Here is a 23,211-nt window from a genome sequence, read left to right on the forward strand (position 1 = left end):
TTCCGAACGGCAAAGTGCAGACAGCAGACGCCACTGCTCTGGTTACGAAAGCAGAAGTTACATAAAATGAGGGGCTTAAAAAAAAAAATTGGCATGGGATCCAACCAAGGCTTGCCTCCTGGAATCAGAGGAAGCTGACAGTGCGTGCACCCTAGGATTTCCAGCCAATCTCCCTCTCCTGCTTCGCTCCATCCTGTTTGGTGAGTTGAAAAGTAATTTTGGCTTGTGTTACCAGCTCTTAGGGTGACCCCTGGTGGATGTGCCTCAGAGCCACAGGCTGGAGTTTGAAGGGACATCGCTTGGTGAGTGAAGTGCATCTCCCTTGGTTACTCCAACCGTCAGTGCCATCCCTTGTTTTATATGCCAGCTTCCTAGGTGGTGAGGGGGACGCAGAAGCATGGCCTCATTTAATAGCAAAAGCACCCGACTGAGCATTCTGGCTCCTCCACAGACTAATTGCATGACCCAGGTAACTATACCTCTTTCTACCTTACTTTCCCTTCTGTAAAGTAGGTTCAGTACTGCCTCATCCTGCAACAAGAGCTAATTTGCTGATATTGATGAAGTTCACTAAGATCCCTAGAGGAGGATCTAAGGAAGGGGAAAGGACTGACTGGTCCAGCAGCCCTCTCTCAGCTTGAGTGGAAAATGATCCCTTTGAGTCCAGTCACTGGAAGTACTTAGGTGCAGCTGAATGACTAGGATCCAGCCTCGTGCCTGTGATTAGCACAGGTGTTTTAAAGGGAGAGAATCCATGATAGCATGAGGCACTATAAAGGCTTTATTGGCATGAGTTTGGGATGGCAGCTTTAGTCCGGGGCTGTGAAGGCATCAATAAAGCCTTTGTGACCCTTCACACCAGCAGGGAGTTATGGTACTTTATGCCAAATTACAAAGAAAAGTTATGAGCACGTTCTTTTGTTTTGAAACTTTTATTGTTCCCAGTTTTCCTATCCCTTTGCCCAGCACACCACTCTGCCTCAGCAACACGTACAGGCTGTTGAGATACATTAAGAATAGGAGGCAGGTTGAGAACGTTCAACATCAAAAATCACGTTGCCCATAAGAAGGCGGTCGTGAGTGTAAGCTTTGAGAGTTATGTAGGCCGCTGGTCCAGGAAGGCGAGTTTTCCATAAAAACAGAGCAGGTGTTCTGGTTATATCAGACATTAAAACTCACTGGTCCAACACCCGCTTCTGCCCATTAGGGATCTTAGCTCAAAGTAATTTTGGGAGGGAAGGTCCCATCATTGGAAGGACAGGCAACATTTCAGTGGCCTTTCTGTATCAAGCAGGCAGCCAAGGCATGGGGGTGACAGCAAAAGGTTAAAAACAAGTGAAATTTTCTGTTGGGCTGTAGAAGTGAAGTCATGAGCAGGTGGACACGGAAGCACCACCCCCGTTGCCCTCCTCTGCCAGAGACTTCAATTGTCTCCCTTATTTAATCAAAATTCCAGATCCGCATTCTTTGAAATACCACTTGTGTCCTTGCCCCCTCACTCACTCTTTCATCCATGTTGTTGGATCAGTCTGTCATTTAACAAATCAGGGCCCAAGATGCTGCATGAAGCAGGAGGAAGAGAGACTCAGGAAATGCCCCACTAGTCAAAGATGATGGCCTGCAAGTACTGTGCTATCTACATGGCTATAAGCAGCATCATGAAGCAGGCTGTGCACTCTAGTGGCTGACAAGAGCAGCTGCTTATTTCAAGGACAGATAGGAACAGATTTAGCCAAAAGCAGAAGAGGTTCCACACAACTGACTGGGGGACAAGGTGAGGGGCAGAGAACACTTGTTACAAGGAAGATTATTTTAGAGAGTATCACATAGCAAGGCGTGGTGAATGAGGACAGATTGGATCAAGGGTTTCTGGCAACATATAGGCTCAAGGATTTAAAAGCCAGGAGGGACAGCTGTGATCTTTAGGACTCCTGCCTAACACACAGATTCCACCCAGGATTCCTGCAGCAGCAGATCCTCACAACTACAGCAGATCTCTTAGGAAGTCATCCAGTCCAAGCAAATGAGAGCGCTGGAGACTCCACTCCGTCCCTCTGCACGTCATTCCGGTGGCTGAATACCCTCAGCGTCAAATACACCTTCCTGCGGTCTGGACACTGTGTGGGGATAGGAGCCAAGCTGCCTGTCGGTTCATGCAGGACTAGGCCCATTACCAGTGTGGTGGGGGGAAGAGGCAAGAGAAATCTAGGCCCCGCTGCCTTCTCCACATTTTCTTTTGCCACTGTGAGACTTGTGTGCCGTCACTAGGAAATCGGCAAAGTGCATCCAGAGAGAAAGGGCCAGGAGAGCTCCCACACTAAGTGGAGGTGAACCTTGTTAGTGAAGGAACTTGTAACGAATGAAGTCTTTGAGTCCAGTTGAGCTTTTATGAAAAACACTTCATTTCAAATGGGAAATGCCAACAGCCTGGCCATCCCCATTTGTCTGCACGGCCTTTGGGGAACTGTCAGGGCCATCCCATACTCAGGCACATGCTATTTACAGGTCTCCCACAGGAGCAGTGCTGCTGTCCCCAAGGGGCAAGTACAAATCTCACAGCTGAGGTGGGTAATATTAAGCTAATATCCCGGACAGTTTGAATCCCAAGGTTCCAGCTCTATGTATTTTGGGAACTCTCTCCAGAGCAGCATCTGCTCTAGCAGGGAGATGAACTTCTATTCTTACAGCAGTGAAACAAGACCTGCCAACAACAACATACCAAAACGAACTGCATCCTTGAACTTCCTCAAATGAGGGCTGGGCCATGCCATGCACAACTGCTGCTGCTTGATCCAGGACCAAACAATCACAACACTTTGGCTCCAGACCCAAGTGTGGATCAAAACAAGTCACGAGGGAAGTTTCAGCAGGTTTGGGTTTAGCTCTAAGGTACTTCTGTCCACATGGTCATGGGAATATGACATTATGCATGGTCCTTACCCAGCTGAGACCCCAGGACACTCTGACCTCAAATACTGGAAGGTGACGCAGAAAAGACTGGCACCCGATCACAAAGCTAGTGGGGACTGCAATTCAGGCTGAGGTGTAGGGATGGAGCTTCGTGGAGGGCCCACAACAGCAGGGTATTGCAAGTACTGTAAGGAGAGGCCATTCAGGCAGAACAGAGGTGCTCAGGTACAGCTGTGCTGTAGCCCAGGACAGGGTGATTGAAAGTCATAAAAGACATGGGCAGCAGAGCTCTACTGAGAAATTTGGCTTAGAGCCTAGTTCTGGCTTAAGAGAAGCCAGGCATTTTGATTTTATTATGCTTAGGAACACATGGACTTGGATATCATCCCAGAACACGAAACTGAGAAGAACTGGTTGGTGGCCCAGTTCATAGCCATGCTAGAGCCTCAGCAATCTCAAGCAGCACAAGGTGCACCACCCCCCAGTGCTCACTTCTGCTGGGACCCCAGCTCCTCCCCCGCAAGAAGCACCCTCCTCTCCCAGAACAGGGAATGCAGTGAGCCACGTAGCACTGAAGCAGCAATTATTCCAAACAGCAGGTACCAGGCAGAGCAAAACCCTGCCTAGCTATGCCCTGCTGAGCTCTGACTGCACCTCTTTAATTTTATGAGGTGTTTGGCAGCTTAAATGCCTCTTGTCTTTATCCAGGCAGTAAAAGGTTGAAAGGTGCATGCGGAGTCATGAAAACGTCTGTCGCAGACACCTGGCTTCATTTCCCACCACCGGGGCATTGCTGGGGGAGGAGGGGCTCTTCACAGCTCACAAAGACACTGTTCTAAAGCTGCCATGCCATACAGGTTGGCCCACTCCTTGCCTTGCTGAGACATGATCACCTCTTTGCCCTGCTGGCTGGCTCTTGCCAGCTCTAGCAAAATGCCCTGGAAAACAGCAATGAGTTCAAAGTCCACTGAGTCTGGTGCCACTTTGCCCAGTAACTCCAAGAGGTCTTGCGGCCAAGATGACTGGAGAACCATGTGGGGCAGCCATGGGAAGAGCGCTATGCAGTTGGCAAATGCCTGCATCCCCAGGAACCACAGCTCACGGATGTCAGCCCAAGCAGCCTCATAGTCTGGCACCACAGCCATGGCCAAACTCTTGCTGATGGGATCCTCTTGGGCAGCATGGGCCTGTGACAGGAAGCAGATGGCAGCTTCAAAGAAAGCCGGGGCTGATGGTGTCTCCTGGAGAACTGAGACAAATGGGAAACAAGTGAATTTGTGTATAACCCACCAGCATGGTTTAGGGATGCTTCTCGAAATCAGGGGTTTTTTAAGGAGGTGCAGAACATGTGCTGCTTCATGGGATGTGGGGGTCCTGGATCACTCATCCCGATTCCAGGCCTTTATGGCTAATGACAAAGTGCACAACTCCAACAGCACTTCTTACCTGGAAAGCTGGCTAATATCCTGGCCATCATCAAGCCTAGTGTGGCAACATTGGCTGCTAGTACGAGGTGACCTTGCTGGGGCAGCAGAAATGGGAGGGACTTCATTAGTGTATCCATCAAGGAGGCAAAGCATCCATCTCGCCTAGGGAGAGAACAAAGCCAGACAGATATGCTCTGAGCAGGGCCAGAAGCACCTGGAGAGGCTAAGAGAGAAGCAATGGAGTAGCAGCCCTGTGTCCTGGACTCCTAGATAAGAAGGACCTGAAAAGTGGCGGTAAAGGTGGTCCTTGGGTGGGGAAAGGGGACACCTTTCATTTTCTCCCTCTCTGTGGTGCAGCTGCAATCTCCAACTGGAACTGGAAACCCCACTAGGCTCTTTCAGGCTCAGCACCCTAAGCTATTTGGTCAGTGATGTGCAAGGTACAGCATATACTGGCTTGCTTCTTGCAGCTGAGTCTAGGGGGTGAAGGAGATGCCTTGTCAGCACCAGCAGCATCCAACCCAATTCAGACCCACAGGTGGCAGAAATACAAGGTAATGCCTCTTGGGCCAGAGCTGCACTTCTAGGTCCAACCCTTTGCCCAAAATGGTTGGACTTGGTTTTCTCTAATGCAGTTCAAAGGTCTAGGTGTGCAACTCTGGCAGCTCAAGGGAGCTCCTGACTCACCTGCAAGCTGAGAGGGGACTTCTATAAAAAGGCATATGCAATCCTTGCTCTCTCATGGGCAAGCAATTGCTGACACGTGCTTGAAACTGGGCTGAATCCCACCAAGCTCACTGCACACGTCACCTGCTTTCTTCCACTGAAAATCTCAAACCAGGCCCATTCCTGTAGCCCTGGGGCTGTTACCTGATCAGGTCTGGAGTGGTTACCACAAGGTTCAGGAACACCCCACAACTGGTTTGCAGGCTGACCTCTACACTGTCCAGCAGAGTCAAGGGCTGGGGCTCGGAGGTGAGCACCTCCCACTGGTGCAGGAAATACTCGCACAGCAAGGCTGGCACCCCCTCTGAGATGAGGATTTCTCGGGGTCGATCCTCTGCTGTCAAGTGGCACAAGGCAGGGAGCAGAAATCTGAAAGGAAAGAGATCCGGCATACATTGAAGCAGTCAGGCAGCTTAGGGGCTTATATTGAGAGCTGGTTTTAACTAGAGCATGGGGCAATGGCACCAGCAGGGAAATGAAAACTAGGAAACGACAAGTTAGATGAGCCCTTTTGCTCCCCCCTCCCCACCCCCGGCTGCTACAGGTTACCACAAAGAGCAGTCCCATGCCATAGGCAGACATGGGATAACCTGCCTCTCTGAGGGTCTTGCTCTGACCCCGAACCAGTAAGGCTGAAGTTCTTGTGTCCTTCAGAGAATTCTTCATCTGCCCAAGCTGTTATCACCCAGGATCTCTTGCCAGGCCCCTGAGCATCTAGTCCCCTACTGAGCTTCCCAAGTGAGCTGCAGGGACCACTCGACTGCTTTTTATTCTTTGTTTGCTATTTAAGAGCTGCCATCTATGCTGCTCTACCAGAAATGCAGTGTCAGTTCCTCATCATGGGACCCTGCAACTCAGTAGAGCTGCTTTATGACTGATTCTCCGCATCTGTGTGAAAGTTCAACTCCATATCCTGGCCTCTCCCATCACAGACTGGGGGGGGGGGGAGTGGGAGACTGCAAACATCCTGTCAAAATACTGCAAAGCCATATCCCTTCTCCTGTCACCCGAGACCCAAGTGCCTGGACTGCATGGGCAGAATGATTTTGGTTGGGAGAAAAGGTGTTTGAGGCTACAGTGGTGGGAGGTAGAAATGGTGGCCGAAGAGGGGAATGAATAGGGGGACACAGGGAAGGCAAGGCTAGGACTGCTACCTACATGATAGGTGCCAGCCCTCTCAGTGCTTTTAGAATAAAACAAATGCTATTTCAGACAGAATGACCCCAGCCTGCAGGAGGAACCCAGTCAAAGGCCAAGGCAAGACTTTCAAATACATGAATCTTGACTGCCGCAGGTCTGCCAAGACAAGAGGAATCAAAGCTCATGCTTCAAGGACCGTCTGTTACCACCGGTTCAGAAAGGGGTTTATCTACCTTTGCCATGCAACACTATGTCCTGGGGATTTCATTTTTTCCAGGGCTGCATGTGGGCTTTTGCTTGATGGGCCCCTGGGCTGATGACATCTGTGTTTCTGTGTAGATACTGGTCTGACGGAGGCAGCAGTACTCATGTTTACCCTGCGATTGCAATACTCACCTCAGAGCATCTGTGGGCAATGCAGAGTCCTTAGGGCTGCCTGGCACACCTGGCACTGCTGTTTGTTGAGGAGAGCACATGGCTTTGTCCCCCTCTCTGAAAAGCGTCTTGGCATAATGAACAAGGAAAGGCAGGAGGTCGCAGATTTCCTGCTTGAGGGAGGACGTCTCTTCAGCCATCCAGGCCCCAAGGATTCGAACGGAGGCAAATACGAAAGGCTCCCCCAACTTCTCCCATCCCACCTGCACAAAGAACAAAGCAGGCATAAAGCCAGAGTTGGGGAGCACAGTGACATTTTCCAGATTAAGCCTCAGGTCTTTGCCTTGGGGCTGTTAAAGGCCAGGAGAGGGAACTCCTAGTAAAGGCCAGGAGAGGGAGCTCAGGAATAGCTGGCTCCTGCAGTTCACACCTATGAGGTTTGGGACTGAGACATGTCTGGCAGCGTTCTCAATTTTAACAGAAATCTGGAGTTCGGACTAGTGTCTCCAGAGCCCTGAGGAGCTGATGGACCACCAATGGGAAGTGGGCAAATAACTCTCTTCAGCACTCCGAAAACATTGTTAGTAAACTGTGCTACTTTGCCATGAAACTACTCAGGGTATGAAGATAACACTGCTCCTAGGCCCATGCCTTGCTGTATTCCAGTCTGGATCCAGATCAAGGGACCAGGGACCAGGGTCTGCAGCCTGCTGTGCTTTCTGATGCTAGAAAGTGCTGCTTCCCAGCCCAAGCTGTTCTTTAGATACCAGCTGCCAAAATTTCCAGCTAGGTGGGGAAGTGGGAACATCAGCAAGAAGAACCTGGGGGTCTTTAAGAAGAGGCTTGATGCCTACCTGGCTGGACTCATTTGAGTCCAGTTTTTCTCCTGCCCAGGCAGGGGGTCGGACTTGTAGGGTCAGAAGGGACCTTGCAGATCTTCTTCTGTGATTCTAACTACCATGGGTTTATCAATCCAGCATGATGTAACATGTCAGATTTGGACACCCTTTGGGTGAACGAGTAAAAACACTTTCAAAGCCAGTAAGGGCCGGAGAACTGGGACTAGGGATCAAAATGGAGAATGGAGGGAGGAGGGACCATCAGCCTCTAGATGCAGCTTTTCAACTGCAGCAAAGCAACACCAGAAGGGTTTAAACATGAAAAGGCCGGAGTGTGTTTCTGTATCTAGCCAAACGCAGTGACAGAGGGAACTCCCTGGTGATGGTCCCCATTACACCTGCTTGAGGGAGAAGGTATTTCCAGACCCCACATACCTGTCGCAGGTAGTATATAACAGCCCCAAATGCTTCCCCCATGGTTCCAACAAGCTGCACTTTCTGCTTCTCCTTGAGCAGAGGTTTCTCTTCTCTCATGCATTCCAAGATGCCCATCTCTATGAGGATGTAACAGGCTGTCATCACCTCCTCCTTCCCATCTACTGTTGCAGGGTCTGGCTCTTCCAGGCACAGCCGAACCTCCACACAAGCCAGGTTCACCAGCAAGGCCAGGAACTTACTCCCAGTATTCCCTGCTGGGATCCATTCTGCGCCATAGGCCTGCGAGAGGCAGGCAGCCAGCTTCAGTGCAGGATCACGCTGCAGCTGGCTCAGCCTGCTGCTAAGGATGCTGGCTAGCCCTCTGTAAAGGTTGTGGAGACATTTGGAGCCCTGTGGGTGCTGAGTGAGCAGTGGTGGTGGAGGCATGAAGTAAGGAAGGACTGCACACATCTGGAATTTGGTCATGTCTTCAGCCCTGTGAAACGTGTCACTGAGTTTGCACAGCACAGCCATGAGGTCAGGGGTGGCTCTCTGCCAGCATCTCGCTTCTGCTGTGGCTAGAAGTCCCTGAAGCAACTGAAGGGCATGGTCATGGCCGTAAGAATTGTTCAGATACACCTGGCACAGAGCTGACACAGTTCCTCGGGACACCAACTCTCTGGGGCCTCTGGCAGTGGCCAGGACTGCACCCAGACACTGGTAAACATCATCAATCATGGAGCTTGTAAATGTGTCATCCAGATTGCACGGGGAAGCCAGGATATCATTGAAGGTGGGGATTTTGTTAAGGATCTGGGAGTGGCTGGCTAACTCGGGATCAGTGCAGAAACATGTCAGCAGGGTCAGGCCAAGTGCTCTGAAGACATGCTCTGGACAGCCAGCTGGGGGTTCCCTGGAAGCAAGAAGCCGATTTGGGAACGTGAATCCGACTGCATCGAAGATCCGACGGCGGGTTTTGCAGTCCACTTCTCCAGCTCTGACTGCTTTGGTCACCTGCAAAACAAACCAGGCATCAGATTGCACCACTAGCATGCATAGGCCTGGCTGGAAGCTCTGGACAAGGCTGAACAACTAGGAAGGAAGCCAGAGGAACACCAGTAACTTAAACAGCAAAGAAAACCCTGACCTAGTTGCCTCTACACCTAGATGGAGGCTTGGACCTCTGAACAGTCTGACTATTAACAAACACTGTGAACTCTGAGGACCTTCCAAATGACTACCTCAAGGCACCCAGGGAGACCAAGGAACTGAGAGCTAAAGCAATGTGCCAGGTGTCTCGTGGCTTGGTGGCAAACACAGAGGTGAGACCCAGGAGTTCTGTTTTCCAGTGCCCGAAGCTAACACCCTACCTCCTCCATGCAGACAGGTTCATCTGGTGGCAGCTGGTCCCATATTTGCTCTGGAACCAGCTGCATGCCATTGCTGCAGCCTGAAGTAGGCCCTTACCAGGAGAAGTGCTGCAAACTGCTCGCTGTCATTTTTTGCATCTCTGAGCACATCGAGGCACCGCTCTAGCGTTGTATTCCTGGCCGCATTGCCAGCACTGGGAAGAGCTCCTGAATCTGAAGCCATGATGCCAAGTCCAGCTCTGGATATATTAAAAAAAAAAAAAAGCCAGGGTTTAGCAAATCCAGAAGTGCTGGGCTTGAACAGGGACTGCTCATCCTAGTGGCTTCAGAAAAGCAAAAAACTGTGATGGAAGAATGTCAATGGGAAGGAGTTGAGTGAAGGAACAGGACACAGCTGTTCAAACTACCCCTGCCTCCCCCCGCCCAGCATTTAATTCCTTCCCATAATCAGAAAACAAGGAGACACTTGATTAACTGCAGGTGGATCTAAAAACAAAAGGGCAAAGCTACTTTACATGGCATGTGCTCAGCCAGTGGAAATGTCCAGGGGAGTGGATCAGGGAGCAAACGTCATGGTTGGATTTTAAAATAAACTGGGTTATTTTATGGCCAGTAATGAAATCTGCCACTTTTCATGCTCCCCTCTGGGTAACAGAGCATCAGCCTTAGGGCACAGGCCAATGGCTGCAGGAGGCAGGAAGGTGTCTCCCCGCCAGGCACACACCAGCCTGGCGCACTTGATTGCTCTGCACCTTTCCTTGTAGCATCAACTATCAGCCTTAGTGAGCAGATCCTGATGCCAGCGTCCAGGGCTCTGCATCGGGCACCTCGCACCAGCAGCAGTGGGGGGAGCTCTTAAAGACAGGAAGGACAACAAAACCTTCAAACTGAGGACAACAAACTTTGGCTTGAGCAGATCCCAGCTCCTTTTTAATCACACGCTGTTGAGTAGCTTCTCTGCCCGCATGGGCTACTCGCCGCTGTCTTCCATCTGCCTCGTTGACAGCAGGGTGCATGCGCAGCTGGGGTCAAGAACCGGTCCCAAGCATTTCCATTACGAACTAGGGTTTCAGAGAAGTTTGTTATTACTTGTAACACAAGGTATCTCCAGCCCCTGGGTGTGAAAATTGCTTTTCAACCCCAAAACCTGGTCTGAACGGTTGCAGGGGATGGTTTAAAGGGCCGGGATCATTTTAAAAAAGCGACAGAAAATTGAGCAGGGAGGCTCCTGGCTTTGACTGACCGATAGCAGAGAAGCCTCCTTCCCTCCCCCCAAAGACGCGGAGTGAACGCGCCCTCACGAGCCGTGACGCTGCAGATTCAAAACCCAGGACTGCCCCGTAACATCTTCTTACAGAGAGATTTGAAGCCAGGCCACGTGCAGCAAACAGGCGGGAATGCGAAGGGGCCTTTCGTAGGGCGACTGCAGACCACGAGGCTGAGGAGATCACATCTACATCTACATCTAGCCCAACCCCTGCTCAAGGCAGGACTATGCCCAGGCAGGGTCTTAAACCCCTCACGGGACGGAGACGCGCCCCACGCCGCCCTCACCTGCTGCCAGGCTTCCGCCTCATCCCCTCTCTCCCCCTCAGCCAATTCGCGAGCGCCACACTGCCGCTCCGGCCAACGGCGCGCCGCGTTCTTAGGCAGCGGGTGACGCCCCCGCCGCCGCCATGCAAGTGTGGCAGGAAGGGCAGCCGCCCACTTCCGGTTCCGGCGGTTGTGTTTCCGGGGTCAGCGGGTGACGCCCCCTTACCCCCTCTGGCTGCGCGGCGGCTGCGGCCTCAGGAGCCGCAGCCCGGCCCACCCTACCCCATGGCCGCGGGATCTGGCCCACCTGACGCCGCCGCCAGCGCCCGCGGTACGTGCCTCCCTCCGCCCCGGTCCCGTCTCCGGAGCTCGTGTGGAAGCTCCTCCGGGTGGCCAGATGGAGGGGGTTGTTTCCTGTCGCGCTCCGCGGGCTCCTTCCCGCCTCGCTTCTGCCTCCCCGACGTCGTTGCGCCTAGCAACCGATTTTTCCACAGGAAACAACGTTATAAATGGGGGGCTGGGACCTGAGCCGAGACCCAACACCTTGTTTTCACCAAAAATAACTCGGGATTTTTCACTCGATCAATGATAGATGGGTCTCTAATGTATTTCTATTGTAAACAGCAATCGTATTGATTTGGAAGGACTTCTTTGAGGTGACTTTGCTGGACTTGGTGAAGGGCTCTGGGTTGGACCTTGTGACAGGGTCTTCGCAGGAGTCTTGGCCTCGGGTTTTTTTGGTGTATCTCCTGCCGTTTTAAAAGAAAGTGTCTGAGGAAGTTTGGACAGATGCTCTGCGGGGGGACAGGTGACGCGGCGTGGCATCAAGTTGAAACCGGCATCAGAAAGTTGAAACGGGGCATCTGTTTATAAACGTTGTAACTTGAAACGTTGTAAGTTGAGGACTGCCTGTAGCTTCTTGGCTACCGTCAGTTTGGTATCAAATCCGTCATAATTGCAGTAATTACTTCGTTGCGGTAGCTCTGAGTCGCGAGGGATAAAGTTAAACACGCCCGTTCCCCTCATTCCCTCTTTGTGAAGAACTGGCTTTATATTGGTGGCAAGTGTCTTGATCTGTCCTGTGTACTTACAGAGCCCTGATTCTACCCGCGAAGGCCATGGAGAGGAGGTTGGAAGCCAAATTCAGCATCAGCTCTCATGGTTTATCTGGATGTTGTCTGGGAAAACATGCAAAGTGGCTGGGAAAGCTGCATCTGTTCTACGTCTGCGCCTGCCTGAATGCCCTGTGCTCATCTACAGGTAACTATAACAGTTCTCGGTGAACTCTTTCTGTGTCACAACGTGGACGTAACCCTTTACGTTAACGGCTGGAGGCTCAGTGTGAATTCAGCTCTTGCGCTCAAGCTGGTGCAAAAGCTGAAACCAATCCAAAGGAAGAGCAGGGTGACTGTCTGTATAGCAGTGTGCCTGTAAAGCAGTGGTTTTCAACCTATTTTCATTTGTTGACCCCTAAACATTTTTGAATGGAGGTGTGGACCCCTTTGAATTGTAAGTGTGGTTATTCACATCCTTCTGACTGATTTATAGTCATCTTTCGCAGACCTCTTAGGGGTCCTGAGATCACAGTTTGAAAACGACTGCTCTTAGGGATTCAAAAAGTAGGTTTTCTAGTGGAAAGGTGACTTTAGCACTACTTGATTCTAAAATGATGGGCTGGCTGGCTTGGAAATGCTTTGTTAAAGGAGTCAACAGCAACATCTTGCATATGTCCCAGGTGACAAATAACATGGTCCTTCCCAAGGAAAATTCATTCCTTTGCCCAGCTAGCATAAATATGTGCTCATCTGGCTGCGTGAGGAGGCTCTTTGCAAGTCCTCCGAGTCAAAAATTCTTGTTTATTTTTTATAAAAGAGACTCCTAATCATTCTAGGGAAAATGCCGTCACTTTAACAATATTGAAGCCAAACAAGGTTGGTCAGGACTGTAAACTTCCACAAAGGCAGTAAATCACTTGAGTCAACTGAATTCACTTCAGATTGGTTTTCTTATGTACTGTACAGCAACCAAAAGTACTTTTAGAAGGGAAGGAGGTTTTTTTACTTTGTGTTGAAGACTTGGTTTCCTCACTTTTAAAGGAGGTTCATTTTTTTTGTTTTGTTTCAGCCCTTGCTTTAGGTGTGTTAAATGGGGTAGAATCCCAGTGAAGATATGGCCACGGGTAATGTTTGCATGCATGAGTTTTTGTGGGTCAAGGGATTCACTGGGCAGAGTCTGCAAGTCACCAGTCTGCTAACGCATGTAATACTGAACTTTGTCTTAACAAGGACATTTCCTCCTATTAGTTGCATCATGGCCAGGATGTCTCTTCCACCCTGCTCCCCATGCTATTCTTTTCAGGCTGCTGCAGAGTATTAGTTTCACCACACCTTTCTTGACATTTGCCAAGCGGTAGGTTTAATTCCTTTGAGCTGCGTGGGTGACTGCAGTCTTCTAGTCCAAAGTGTGCTGAAAGATGCTTTTGAATTCCTGAGCATTCCAGTCGCCTTGTCCCTTCCTTGCCATTTATCAGTAGGCTTGCATGTTTCCTGTAGGCTGGTTTTCCTGCTCACAGTTTCCTGTCTTTAATAAAACTTCAAAATCCAGAGTTGCTGATCATTTAACAGTCGATGCAGTGACAAAGCTCCTGTATGGACACTCTGTTTGTGTTGGTGATTTGGGGGTTAATTAGTTTGCCTAGGGTATGTACAGATGGTATGGGGGTTAGGCTTTCCTGTGTACCACAGATAAGATTGTGCACATAGCTACTTTACCACAGAGCAGCTCATGCTTGGCAATTTGCTGTTATTCTTACCTCTCAATAAATGTGCTTTCTCTTCTTCTTCTTAGGAGGGGGTTTTTAAACTAACCTGGAAAAAGCCACATTTATCAGACTGAAACTGGGCCCACATTTGCTATCCCATTACAATTTTACATGCACAACTGGTAATATCTTTGCCATGGAGACAAGCCCTAGATCTCTAACCTGATTACTATGTAAGAAACAATTTTGATAGCAACACACACACTTACTTCTCAGACTTAGTGTCCGTAGGCCAGAGAACTCCAGAGCAAAGTAGACCTTGTAGACTACCCCCTGTTATTTTTAATACTATTATCAACCTAATTTATACCCTTAAATGAAGAAAACTTCATCACAGGACTTGATCGTTTTAATGGAGACCTATTAACATGGCTCTGATTGGTGTACTGCTGCTAGTCCATGTACATGAACTTTTTTGGAGGGTTAAAACTGCCAGACAGATTGACTCTTGGGGTTATCTCAGTCAGTTTTGAACCGTGAGTTTCCCTGCCGGTCTTTATTCTTGGAAGGCTGAAGGGTGCTGGGATTTCTTTCAGGCCATTGTCCAGGGAAGGGTTGTGGTCCTCATATCAGTCCCTTTCTAGCACTGTCAAAGCCTGTCATCTGCCAGCTGGGTGGGGAAAGGTACTTCTATCCCTTCCTCCCCTTTCTTGGGGGTGGGGAAGACTACAGCACTCTACCTCTTCCCTAGTAAATAACTCCAGTCTCAGCTTCTGCTGTCTGTAGCTTTTCCCAGTATCAGCATGAAACCAGCATGATTCTTGATGACTTCCCTACAGCCTGTAGTTCTGCCTAGCACTCTGTATCTGACTAGTGTTTGGCAAAGTTATGAGCAACAGGAAAAGCACGAAAGCTGCCTGTGGGCTCAGGGGGATGGCTCTGGGTGTGCCTGATTTGGTCACATTCTGTAAAGTTGTGCTGATGGCTACAAGGACTAGAATTGTTTTGTTTTTTCCTTCATGAAATCTGAAGTCCTGAAGAAATGAATCCTCACCCAGCAAGAAGAGTTTCTTCTTTCTCTGGTGAGTGGGCAAGCGAATGCTTTCCAGCTTCATTTTACTGCAGCAAAAGAACCAAAAAAACTCAACAACAAAACCCTTATTGAGAAATAGCCAAGCAATTCTGAGATGTCATCATCTAACAAGATGCTTGTTATAGTGTACTAGAATGGCTGGTTGTTCATTTACATCAGGGTGAGATGGGCAGATTTCAGTTGACATAAAGGTGACCCTAAATGGCTTTTCTCTGGACTTAAGTTTTTGCTTGTGCAGCAGATTGGTTCCAATTAACATTATCCCATACCAAGAACATCTCATTTAAAAGTTAGCTGACGCAGCATCAGCAGGCAAAAATAAATCTTTACTATTTTACCAGTCCTGACTGTGCAGCACTCCAAACTGTCGCACATTATGACCCGAGTGACATTCTTTATCCAAGAAGCGCAGTAATGGAGTAGAGAGAATAGCGAGTCTGTATGTGCAGAGCCAAAGATCAGAGTAGTAGGAGATGCTGTGGATCAGTGTGTGCATAAAGCTTGCAAAAGATCTAACCCAGGCTATACTTGGCTAAAACAGGGCTGTTAATTAGCTGCTACTCCCTTTGACAGGTGTCTGGTTATGTTAACATCTGCTTTCCCATAGGGGATTCCAAATGATGTGTTTAACAAAGCACTGGCTAGGGCCAAAAGTGTTCCTATGCAATTGGTAACTTTGCTGGTATTGCTTTATTAATCCAATCATTAATTAAAGCAGAAAAGGGCACTTTTAATTTGTGGGCTTAAAGGTTGAGGGAAAAGCAGCACATTGGTGGCTAGCCTCTGGAATTTGATTAATGTTGGCTGAAAGAGTGCAAAAGATCTTATTTTTGTAAGCAGCTGACTTTGTAATAAACTACAGTTTATAACCAACAGCTTTTGTAGTCATGGTGACCAGTACTGCCACTAATCTAAAATTGGAGAGTGTCACATTGGCTTGTGAAATGAATCCTTAGAAGCTATCATTCCTTTCATTTAACTCCTTCAAATAATTGAATAGGTTATCTGAAGTAAGAGGCTCTGACTTGCTCAAGGCCAGTGGCAGGGTTAGGCTTAGCATCCAGGAATCCAAACTCCAGACCTCTCCTCTGAGTGCTAAAAACAGCATTTGTAGCCGTGCAGCTTATAACTACCCTTACAAGATCACACCTTGCCAATTAAGCTCTTCCTGTAGCACAACATGAAATGCCTTATCTTTGATGCTCTATTTCCTGCTCAGCTGGGTACAGTCTCCTTGACTCCCCACCCAGCCCCGTGATTGGAAAGGCTAGAGCGAGAGGAAGAGTATGGAATAACAAATAGACCCAGTGGATGAAAACTGTGCTTGCTCTTTTCTTTTCTTATCAAACAAATGGGGCTAGTGGGCAATGAAATGGAGCGACTGCACATTTCAAACAGATGAAAGGCAGTAGCTGTTTACATAGCACATAAATAACCGCTGAGGCCAAGAACTTCAGGATCCAGAAAGAAATGAGAGGATTTATAAGGGTAAGCAGGGAAGTTTGCCTGAGGGGTAAAAACATATAAGGGAGAAGAATGTGCCTGCTTCACTTTGTGGCAGGAGAAAACTTTCCCTGAGAGAAGTTCATTGTGGGGTTCCCTGCCTTTTTTCATGTGGAGTGCCTGGTGCTGGATGGTGCTGACTGCTGATCTCATCCAGAAGTTGTGTGTCATCCTTCTTAGTGCTTTTCGTGACCACAGGATCTTCATGCGGTGGTGGTGTGTGCCTTCAGGAGCGTGTAGCGCAGCCCTTCGCTGGTGCCTTTCTTGGTTTGTTTGCCCAGGGTGGGGCACTGAACTGGCACGCCGAATCAGAGCTTTGGTGCATCGTGCCTGCTGTTGGCTTTTCGGTTGTTCACTCTCCTTCTCCAGGCTAAGCCACCTTTTCTCCTCTTCATTTGGTGTCAATGGCTAGCATTTGATGTCTTGGCCAGTGCAGCAAGTGCTTTAGAAATGAGATTTAAATAGGAGTTGATGATACAGATGATTCTTGGCTTCTGTGGGATGCATGAACTGGGTTTTATGTGAATGAATAATTGTAAAGCTAATATTTCTCCACCATGGTCACAAGTCGCTGTACAATACAGTAGAGTTGTGTTAGAACCAGAGTGATTTACTATTATGTACTATTACAGATGTGCTTGGAAAAGCAGATGCACCCTTATACCTGGAGGCTGGAAACTGACCCATAAGTACTAGGTTGAGAAACAGCTTTCCCTGGAGGCAAACTATCCAAAACCTGCCTCCTGCAGGGTTTCTTTTCCTTTGCTGTGAAGCAGCTGGTGCGGGCCAGTCTTGGGGACGACAGTGAGCCAAACAGCCCATTGCTCCGATTCAGCCTGGCAGTTCCTGTGTTCCTCTACTGCTGTGCAGTCTTGCATGGCATCCAGCATAAGGGGGCTGGCAGAGCATTCCCCAAAACAGTCTTGCCTGCACACAGTTCAGTAATGCAGGCAAACCTCTTCGTTTTCTCCATCCCTTGCCAAATTGGGCAAAAGAGTTGCATTGACTGCTGAGTGATGATGAATTAAGGCTGTCCTCTGCATAAGCAATTAATCATATCATCGTATTGGCTGCATATGTTTAAATGAGCATGCAAAAGAACCCATCTGAAGAAATACTGGGTGGCTTAATTTTAAGACTTAAGAGCAGGCTATCAACTGTTTCTATTCAAGCCCAGTTTTGTTATTTTTAAATGCATTTCAGGAGAGTCTTCTGCTGTTCAGTCTTCTAGCAATTACCATAAAAACCTAAAATTCCATTTTTCAGATCTGGCTCAAAGCTGCTGGCATCTCTGCATGTTCTGTGGTGATATCATGAAGATCTTGCAGACCCAGCATGTCTGATTTGATTTCTATGTTGTCTTGGATTGCTGGTGCCTGACTCTTTTTTCCCCTCCAGCAGCTCCCAGGAAAAGGAAAATAAGTTAATGAGAGGCATGCAATTCATAGAACTTACTTGGGATAATGGACTGATATTTGCAGAACCAGATGAGCTTTTGGGTATGCACCCAGAAAATGCCCTGTGTTTGTTCCTCAAAGCTGGGCTAGAAAGGATCTGTTGGATCACTTTCTGCTTTGTTTGCCATCATTTTGCAAACCCTGACTTAGACTCGTGTATTTCACGAGCTTGTGACGCTCACCAAAAATCATTAAAACTACATATTTAATAATAAAACCAACCAGACCCTGAAAAGATATACTCAGGTTCAGTGCTATATACTGTTTCCCAAATGTACTTTTTTTGTAAGCTGAGTAAATAGCCTAGAAACTGCCAATGTAGAGTAGAGAAGCCATATTTGTTACTTCCTGTAAGTCAGACTCAAATTTCTAGATGGATAGCGAGATTACCATAAACATCGTTTTGCTAGTGGTGGTACCTACTGGAGGTGAGTGAAAGGGACCTTTCTTCTTCGGGGAGACTTTTTTCTGCATGTGCCTGATTCACAGCATGTGGGAGTGGGAGGTCTCATAGGAAGACCTCATTGATTTTGCTCAGTTTTGATTCAAACCTTAAAGTTCTGATGTGCAGGTTTGGCTGTTCCGAAGTCGCATCTTTTCCCAGGGAGGGACTGGTGAGCCCTGTCCAAAGTGATTTTGGTGAACAACTGAATGCCTGATGCAGGGAAATCCTTTGTCTCCCCACTCTCTAATCAGATAATAGTTTTAGCTTTGTAGGGAGTACAGCTGGCCATCAACAGCAAGTGCATCTGAGAATTTAAAAACCACCAGAGAAGCAGAACTCGCAGCCATAATGTTAGTCCGTGGTATAGATCAAAGGATGAGATTACTTTGTGCTTGAGATAAACTTGCAAGAATTCATTTCAGATTAAAATCTGTCCCATCCCGACAAAAAGTGGCTACTGCCCTGTACCCCAAAGAATGAACGCTGAAGGTTACAGCAGGGTCACTCCGCCTGCTAGATTAGCACACTGTCCTGGCAGGGTACTCACTATCCAAGCACTTGGACATGTAATGAGGTCAGATGTTTCCCCCAGGCAGGCTGTTTGGTCTGAGAGAGAGGATTTCATGTTGATAAAGGGTGACAAGGCTGGTGCTGGTTTAAAAGGTACGTTGTCAGCTTAGCCTTCTGTCAAATTTATTCAACGTTTGGTTTAAAAATAGCAATTGGATGTCCCACGGTCAGAAACCTACACTTTCCCCTCACTCCCTTGTAAATGGAGGGTGACCCCAAGTGGCTGCCAGAATGGATTTAGCGAGAACTTAATGGTGTCTGATGCTTTCATTCACTGGTTGGGCTGCCCATTTATTTTCAACTTGCATTTTCTGGGCAGCCATTAAAAAGGACTTAAAAAAACCCAACCCTTCCCTTCTTCCATCTGTTAGGAAAATGAAGCACATCTTTTGAGGCTTGCTCTTTCTAAAGGAAGATTTGTATTTTATCGAGCACATTTGGAATAAGGAAGCCAACTGGAGCAACAGTTTCTGTTCAAGGTGCATTGATGCTCACTTTGCCTTTAAACAGGTGACTTCTCTGCAATTGCCTGTTTGGACTGTGAAGCGGTCGCTGTGGTCAGGTACTTTCAATGATTGCTTCAACAACTGTGGAACTGATGCAACTTTGCACGCTTGCTTCTCCCAATTATCTAAGAGAGCTGAGTAAATATCAGTGAAAAACTGGTTTTACATGAGGGTTGTCACGGAAACTTTGATGCTGTGGCTGATAAACCTTTGCAGTGAGCTTTGCAAGCCTAGATTAGTGGCCCTTTCAGGAACGTTAGGTTTGAGGTTAAGGTCTTATCTAAGAAAGGTGGGGGATTGCTAACGTATTACTACTAAAGCATTTACTAATGCTTGCAAGAAAAAAAATCCTTCTCTCTCACAGTCAAGTAATGTGGGGTGGGTGGAACTAGACTTTTTGACACTAGTGACTTGGATTATAACCTGGTTTAGCAGGATGTTTCAAGAAAACATCACATGAAACAAAGAGTCTCATGACACTGGACACCTGTTGCCTGTCCCCAGCATTATCAAGCTTTACAACTCTGGCCAAGAAACGTTACCACTCGGCAGCTTTCCTGCTGCTCCTTACCAGAAAACGGAGGTACAGAATACAGCACCCTTTTCCTCAGCTTCAAATATGTTTGCCAAATATATAATCTTGTTTTTGTGGGACAGAAAGAGAAAATGGGATTGGGAATGGGGTGGAGAAGAAAAAATCTCTGCACATTTCTCTTAAAGCAAATTCCAAGAGACATTTCTGATTGGGTAGTAGTGTCTGCTTCCCTGTTCATGTGAACCTCAGCTGTGATGAGCATTGCTGACTATAATGCACCCTCACTGCCACATTTTCTTTTCCAAAGTGTGTGTAACTGCACTAGCTGGACACGGGATTCAGAATGATTAGTGTTAACGTACAGATCACACTTACACTCCTGTTTCTCAGAGGAGGAGGAAAATCCTCTAGTTCTGTTGTCAAACCTGCAGCTACTTTTAATGACTGATGAAGTTTCCAGTTTTAATAGTGGTCCAGAGGGTCTTGTCACAGCCCTGGAGCATGTCATCCTCTCTGCCACTCAGAGCGCAATGACATAGTTTGTAAGGTAATCTCCCAATGACCCATTATCCCCGAGGCATTGAACACAGTCGAGCCAACAGTCCGGTAGGTCATTAGTCTATTTTAGGGAGTCCTTAATCTACAGAGCTCTGGATATAGGGAGCTTTTAATCCATTGATCCATGTATGCGCTCTAATTTTTCACTCTGCAAAAAATCTATATGAGCACAGCAGTTGCTATGCACGTGTTGTGTGCCTGAACTAATGTCTGAAGTAACTTGGCTTCTTAAAAACACCCCAAAGAATTAGTTTTACATTGTGGCATCATCATCTAAACCATTAAAGTTGCATAACTGTGATAAATAACTAGAAAACCAAAGTGTGCAGGGGTTTTTTTTGTCCCCCCCATCTCTGTTGTAACTGAAAAGTGGCCAGAATGACTCCACATCCCTCTCCTCTCCAAGATCTGGTAATCAAATCTTGCTCAGTGCTTTGGAGGTGTTGTGCTGGGTCTCAACCTAAGGCAGTTTTACTAAACTCATTAGAGCACTCTGAAATGGGTTAGTGGACCTAACTTTTGCTTTAGTGATTCTAGCTGCTGGAATAACACTTCATGGTACCCTAGTTTCTGTCACTTCGTTTAATTCAAATGTCCTATAAATAGTTCCATTAAATAAACTCTCCTTTCAGATAGTGCTTTGATCCAAGGCCTTCAGCCTTTTGTTCCCCAAAATCTTTAGATGCAATGTGCACCTCTGTTGCACATCAGTAATATCCCTTAGTAACTGGGAGTAGTGGACTCCCAGACTACCAACCCATTTTAACTAGCAGGTTACTACCCATAAAAGCCATAGGTGACTAATAATGATAACTTATTAGGATTTCTTAAATCAACCATTTAAAAACATAATTCAGTATTTTCAGAAGAGAATTGGAAAAACTTATGTTCATGTTTGGTTTGTACTCTTTTTCTCTCTAGTTAAGAGTGCTTCAGTGGTTTAGTTTCTTTTGCTTTTTAAGAGAATTTGACTTCCAACAAAGCTTTGTTTAATTGCAGTTAAAACTTTTTGCAGGACTGATTAGAAATACCTGCGTGTTTGCTTATTTTCCAGCTGTCAATTTTATATAAAAGTACATGCATTTTAAAATGCTGTGTGAAGGCAGCTCTCGTGCTGGAATGTATCTCTGTAGTGTGGACAGGAAGACAGCCTCAGATCTCTTGGTGTCCTGTAGGCTTTGCCATTTGCAAGGACAGGCTTATGAATTTGTTCTTTTTACAGATTTACAGAAGTCTAGGAAGGAACCTCATGAGATTGTGTCCAGCCCTGCCTGCTCTGGGAAGGAAAGACATCTGCATCTGTTGCTGGGAGTAGTTGCATCAAATGATCAGCCAAAGAACTCCAGGCAGCTGCTTGTTTCTAAGGCTAACTTAGCTGGTGGTGCCATATCTAGGTTTAAATGTGAATCTTCTGGGGGGATGAGTAACCCAGGAAGAAATATAGAGACTTCTTGTTTTTTGAGTTTTGGGGTCTGTTTATTGCAGTCATGTATGGCATTTAACTGCATAGGTAACTACTCCGCAAGGTGAACGTTGGGTATGTTTGAGAAGCCAAGTTTCAGGAGGAGATGGCTGATCTTCCTCATCAGGAGGAGATGGCTCATTTTGCCTAAGAAGAGTGGGCATTTCTTGTTACTATAGGAGTATGCTGTCTGGTTTAGGTGGGGAATTGGTGCTCTGAAGTGGCTTTTAGGTAGACATGAAGCAGAGTAGGATGGCAGGGTGCCTACAGAAAGCACAGATGCTGCTCAGGGTAAAGGCATCTAAGGGCCAGGGCGGCTACAGGCCTTTAGGAACTGACCTCTTGCTTCAGCAAGCATCCTTCTGGTCTTACCCTGAACAACTGAAAACTTGAGAGTTTAGGTGTTTCCACCCTTTTGGCTTCACTAGCTTCCCCAGTTAAAACCAAAGCATCTTTCTGTTTATAATGACGTCCATGAGACAGAGTCAATCTCTCTTTCTCTCTGCTTCTGAGAACAATGCTGGCATAGCTGCCTGACTGGAGCCAGTCCAAATCCATGCGCTTCTCAGTACCAGGAACAAACACCTCCTGTTCAAAATGCTTTGTGACGAGTCGAGGCAGAGTGTCTGCCTTCTCTTGGGATTTTCTGCAAAAAACCCCACTCCTAAATAGAGACTTTGGCATGCAAGTGTCACAGGTCCATAGTCTTGCTGAGGTGTCTTCTGCTTTTTCTGATACATTGGCATCCACCAGCAGTTGTCGATAGCTGGAAAGGTTCCAAAACAGCTGAAATAGGACTTGACAAAGGCTGGTGGGTATGCGTGTGATTCACCTGCCTTAAAATGGATGGAAAGGATTTTTGGTTGCAAATACCTCTGTATCAGTTCAGAGTCAAACAGTGCCAGCCATCAGACTATATAACTCAGCAAGCTCACAGACAGCACTGGGTAATTAATTCCCCAATCAACATTTTTTAGTCAACAATCTCATTTTAAATGCCTGAATAGGGGGGTCTAACCCTTTTCCCATGGGGAATTCTTCTGGGGGTACCTGTTGATGAGCCAGAATGTCCCTTTCTGCTATTCATTCATATCTTTCCTGATAACAATACTCTGTTTTTTAAAGAGATCCAAGTGGGATCAAAAACTTATGGCCCTGAGCTGAATCTAGCTTGCAGGGCCTTCTGATCTAGCCACTGGCAGTGGGGCTTTGGAAGCAACTGCTCTCTCCCAGGAGAAATGGTAGCCGAGTCCTGGTGCCCATGTGTTTGCCCGCCTCTGACCTGAACTTGGTCACTCCTGCCTAAAATGGTTGCTGACTGCCACTTTCCTCTTCTTCCTCTTCAGTCACTTATAGCCAGATATTCTTGCTCCCTTTACCTGTCTCTGCCTAAGCTGTCTTCTGTCTCCATCTCGGAAATGTATTTCAGTGGCTCAGTAAAGTTCGACATAAGCACATGATACCGAACTAGACTGTATTACCCTGTCACAGAAGCAACCCTCTTTATTGCATAGTGAAGGCAGGCTCTTTTATGGGCTTAAAGTATGCTCTTTGTGTCTTTACTAAGACACAAGATGATCTTAA

The 23,211-nt window shown here is 47.4% G+C and overlaps 2 protein-coding genes across 3 annotated transcripts in view; one reads left to right on the top strand and one right to left on the bottom strand.

Moving 5' to 3' along the window:
• Positions 1 to 2,378: 2,378 nt before the first annotated feature.
• NCDN (neurochondrin) lies at positions 2,379 to 10,782 on the bottom strand. 2 transcript variants are annotated; one of them, XM_019547749.1, is made up of 7 exons: positions 10,759 to 10,782; positions 9,302 to 9,443; positions 7,853 to 8,848; positions 6,600 to 6,841; positions 5,208 to 5,432; positions 4,357 to 4,499; positions 2,379 to 4,159 (listed from the first exon to the last, which is right to left on the bottom strand). In XM_019547749.1, the coding sequence occupies exons 1-7, from the start codon at positions 10,779 to 10,781 to the stop codon at positions 3,723 to 3,725; spliced, it is 2,208 nt and encodes a 735-aa protein (XP_019403294.1). In that variant the 5' UTR covers position 10,782; the 3' UTR covers positions 2,379 to 3,722. The 2 variants fall into 2 exon arrangements, with proteins under 2 accessions (XP_019403294.1, XP_019403296.1); XM_019547751.1 differs by lacking the exon at positions 10,759 to 10,782 and adding an exon at positions 10,448 to 10,469.
• A 177-nt stretch (positions 10,783 to 10,959) lies between these two features.
• The window catches only part of KIAA0319L (KIAA0319 like), a 49,952-nt gene continuing 37,700 nt past the window's right edge, over positions 10,960 to 23,211 (top strand). The window contains exons 1-2 of the mRNA XM_019547748.1: positions 10,960 to 11,068; positions 11,831 to 11,997. Coding sequence (XP_019403293.1) covers positions 11,856 to 11,997 — 142 coding nt within the window. The 5' untranslated portion in view covers positions 10,960 to 11,068; positions 11,831 to 11,855. The remainder of the gene's footprint in view (positions 11,069 to 11,830; positions 11,998 to 23,211) is intronic.

This window comes from Crocodylus porosus, unplaced genomic scaffold (genome assembly GCF_001723895.1).
Source record: "Crocodylus porosus isolate Cpor-Errol unplaced genomic scaffold, CroPor_comp1, whole genome shotgun sequence".
In the NCBI taxonomy this organism is placed as follows: domain Eukaryota; kingdom Metazoa; phylum Chordata; order Crocodylia; family Crocodylidae; genus Crocodylus; species Crocodylus porosus.

What these genes read in the sequence shown, in the direction of transcription:
- NCDN (XM_019547749.1), bottom strand. Translation starts at nt 10,781, where the DNA reads ATGAGGCGGAAGCCTGGCAGCAG. An exon ending in AGGCGGAAGCCTGGCAGCAG is followed by an intron (nt 9,444 to 10,758) that starts GTGAGGGCGGCG and finishes TAATATATCCAG; the next exon opens with AGCTGGACTTGGCATCATGG. An exon ending in GATATTAGCCAGCTTTCCAG is followed by an intron (nt 4,160 to 4,356) that starts GTAAGAAGTGCT and finishes CATTTGTCTCAG; the next exon opens with TTCTCCAGGAGACACCATCA.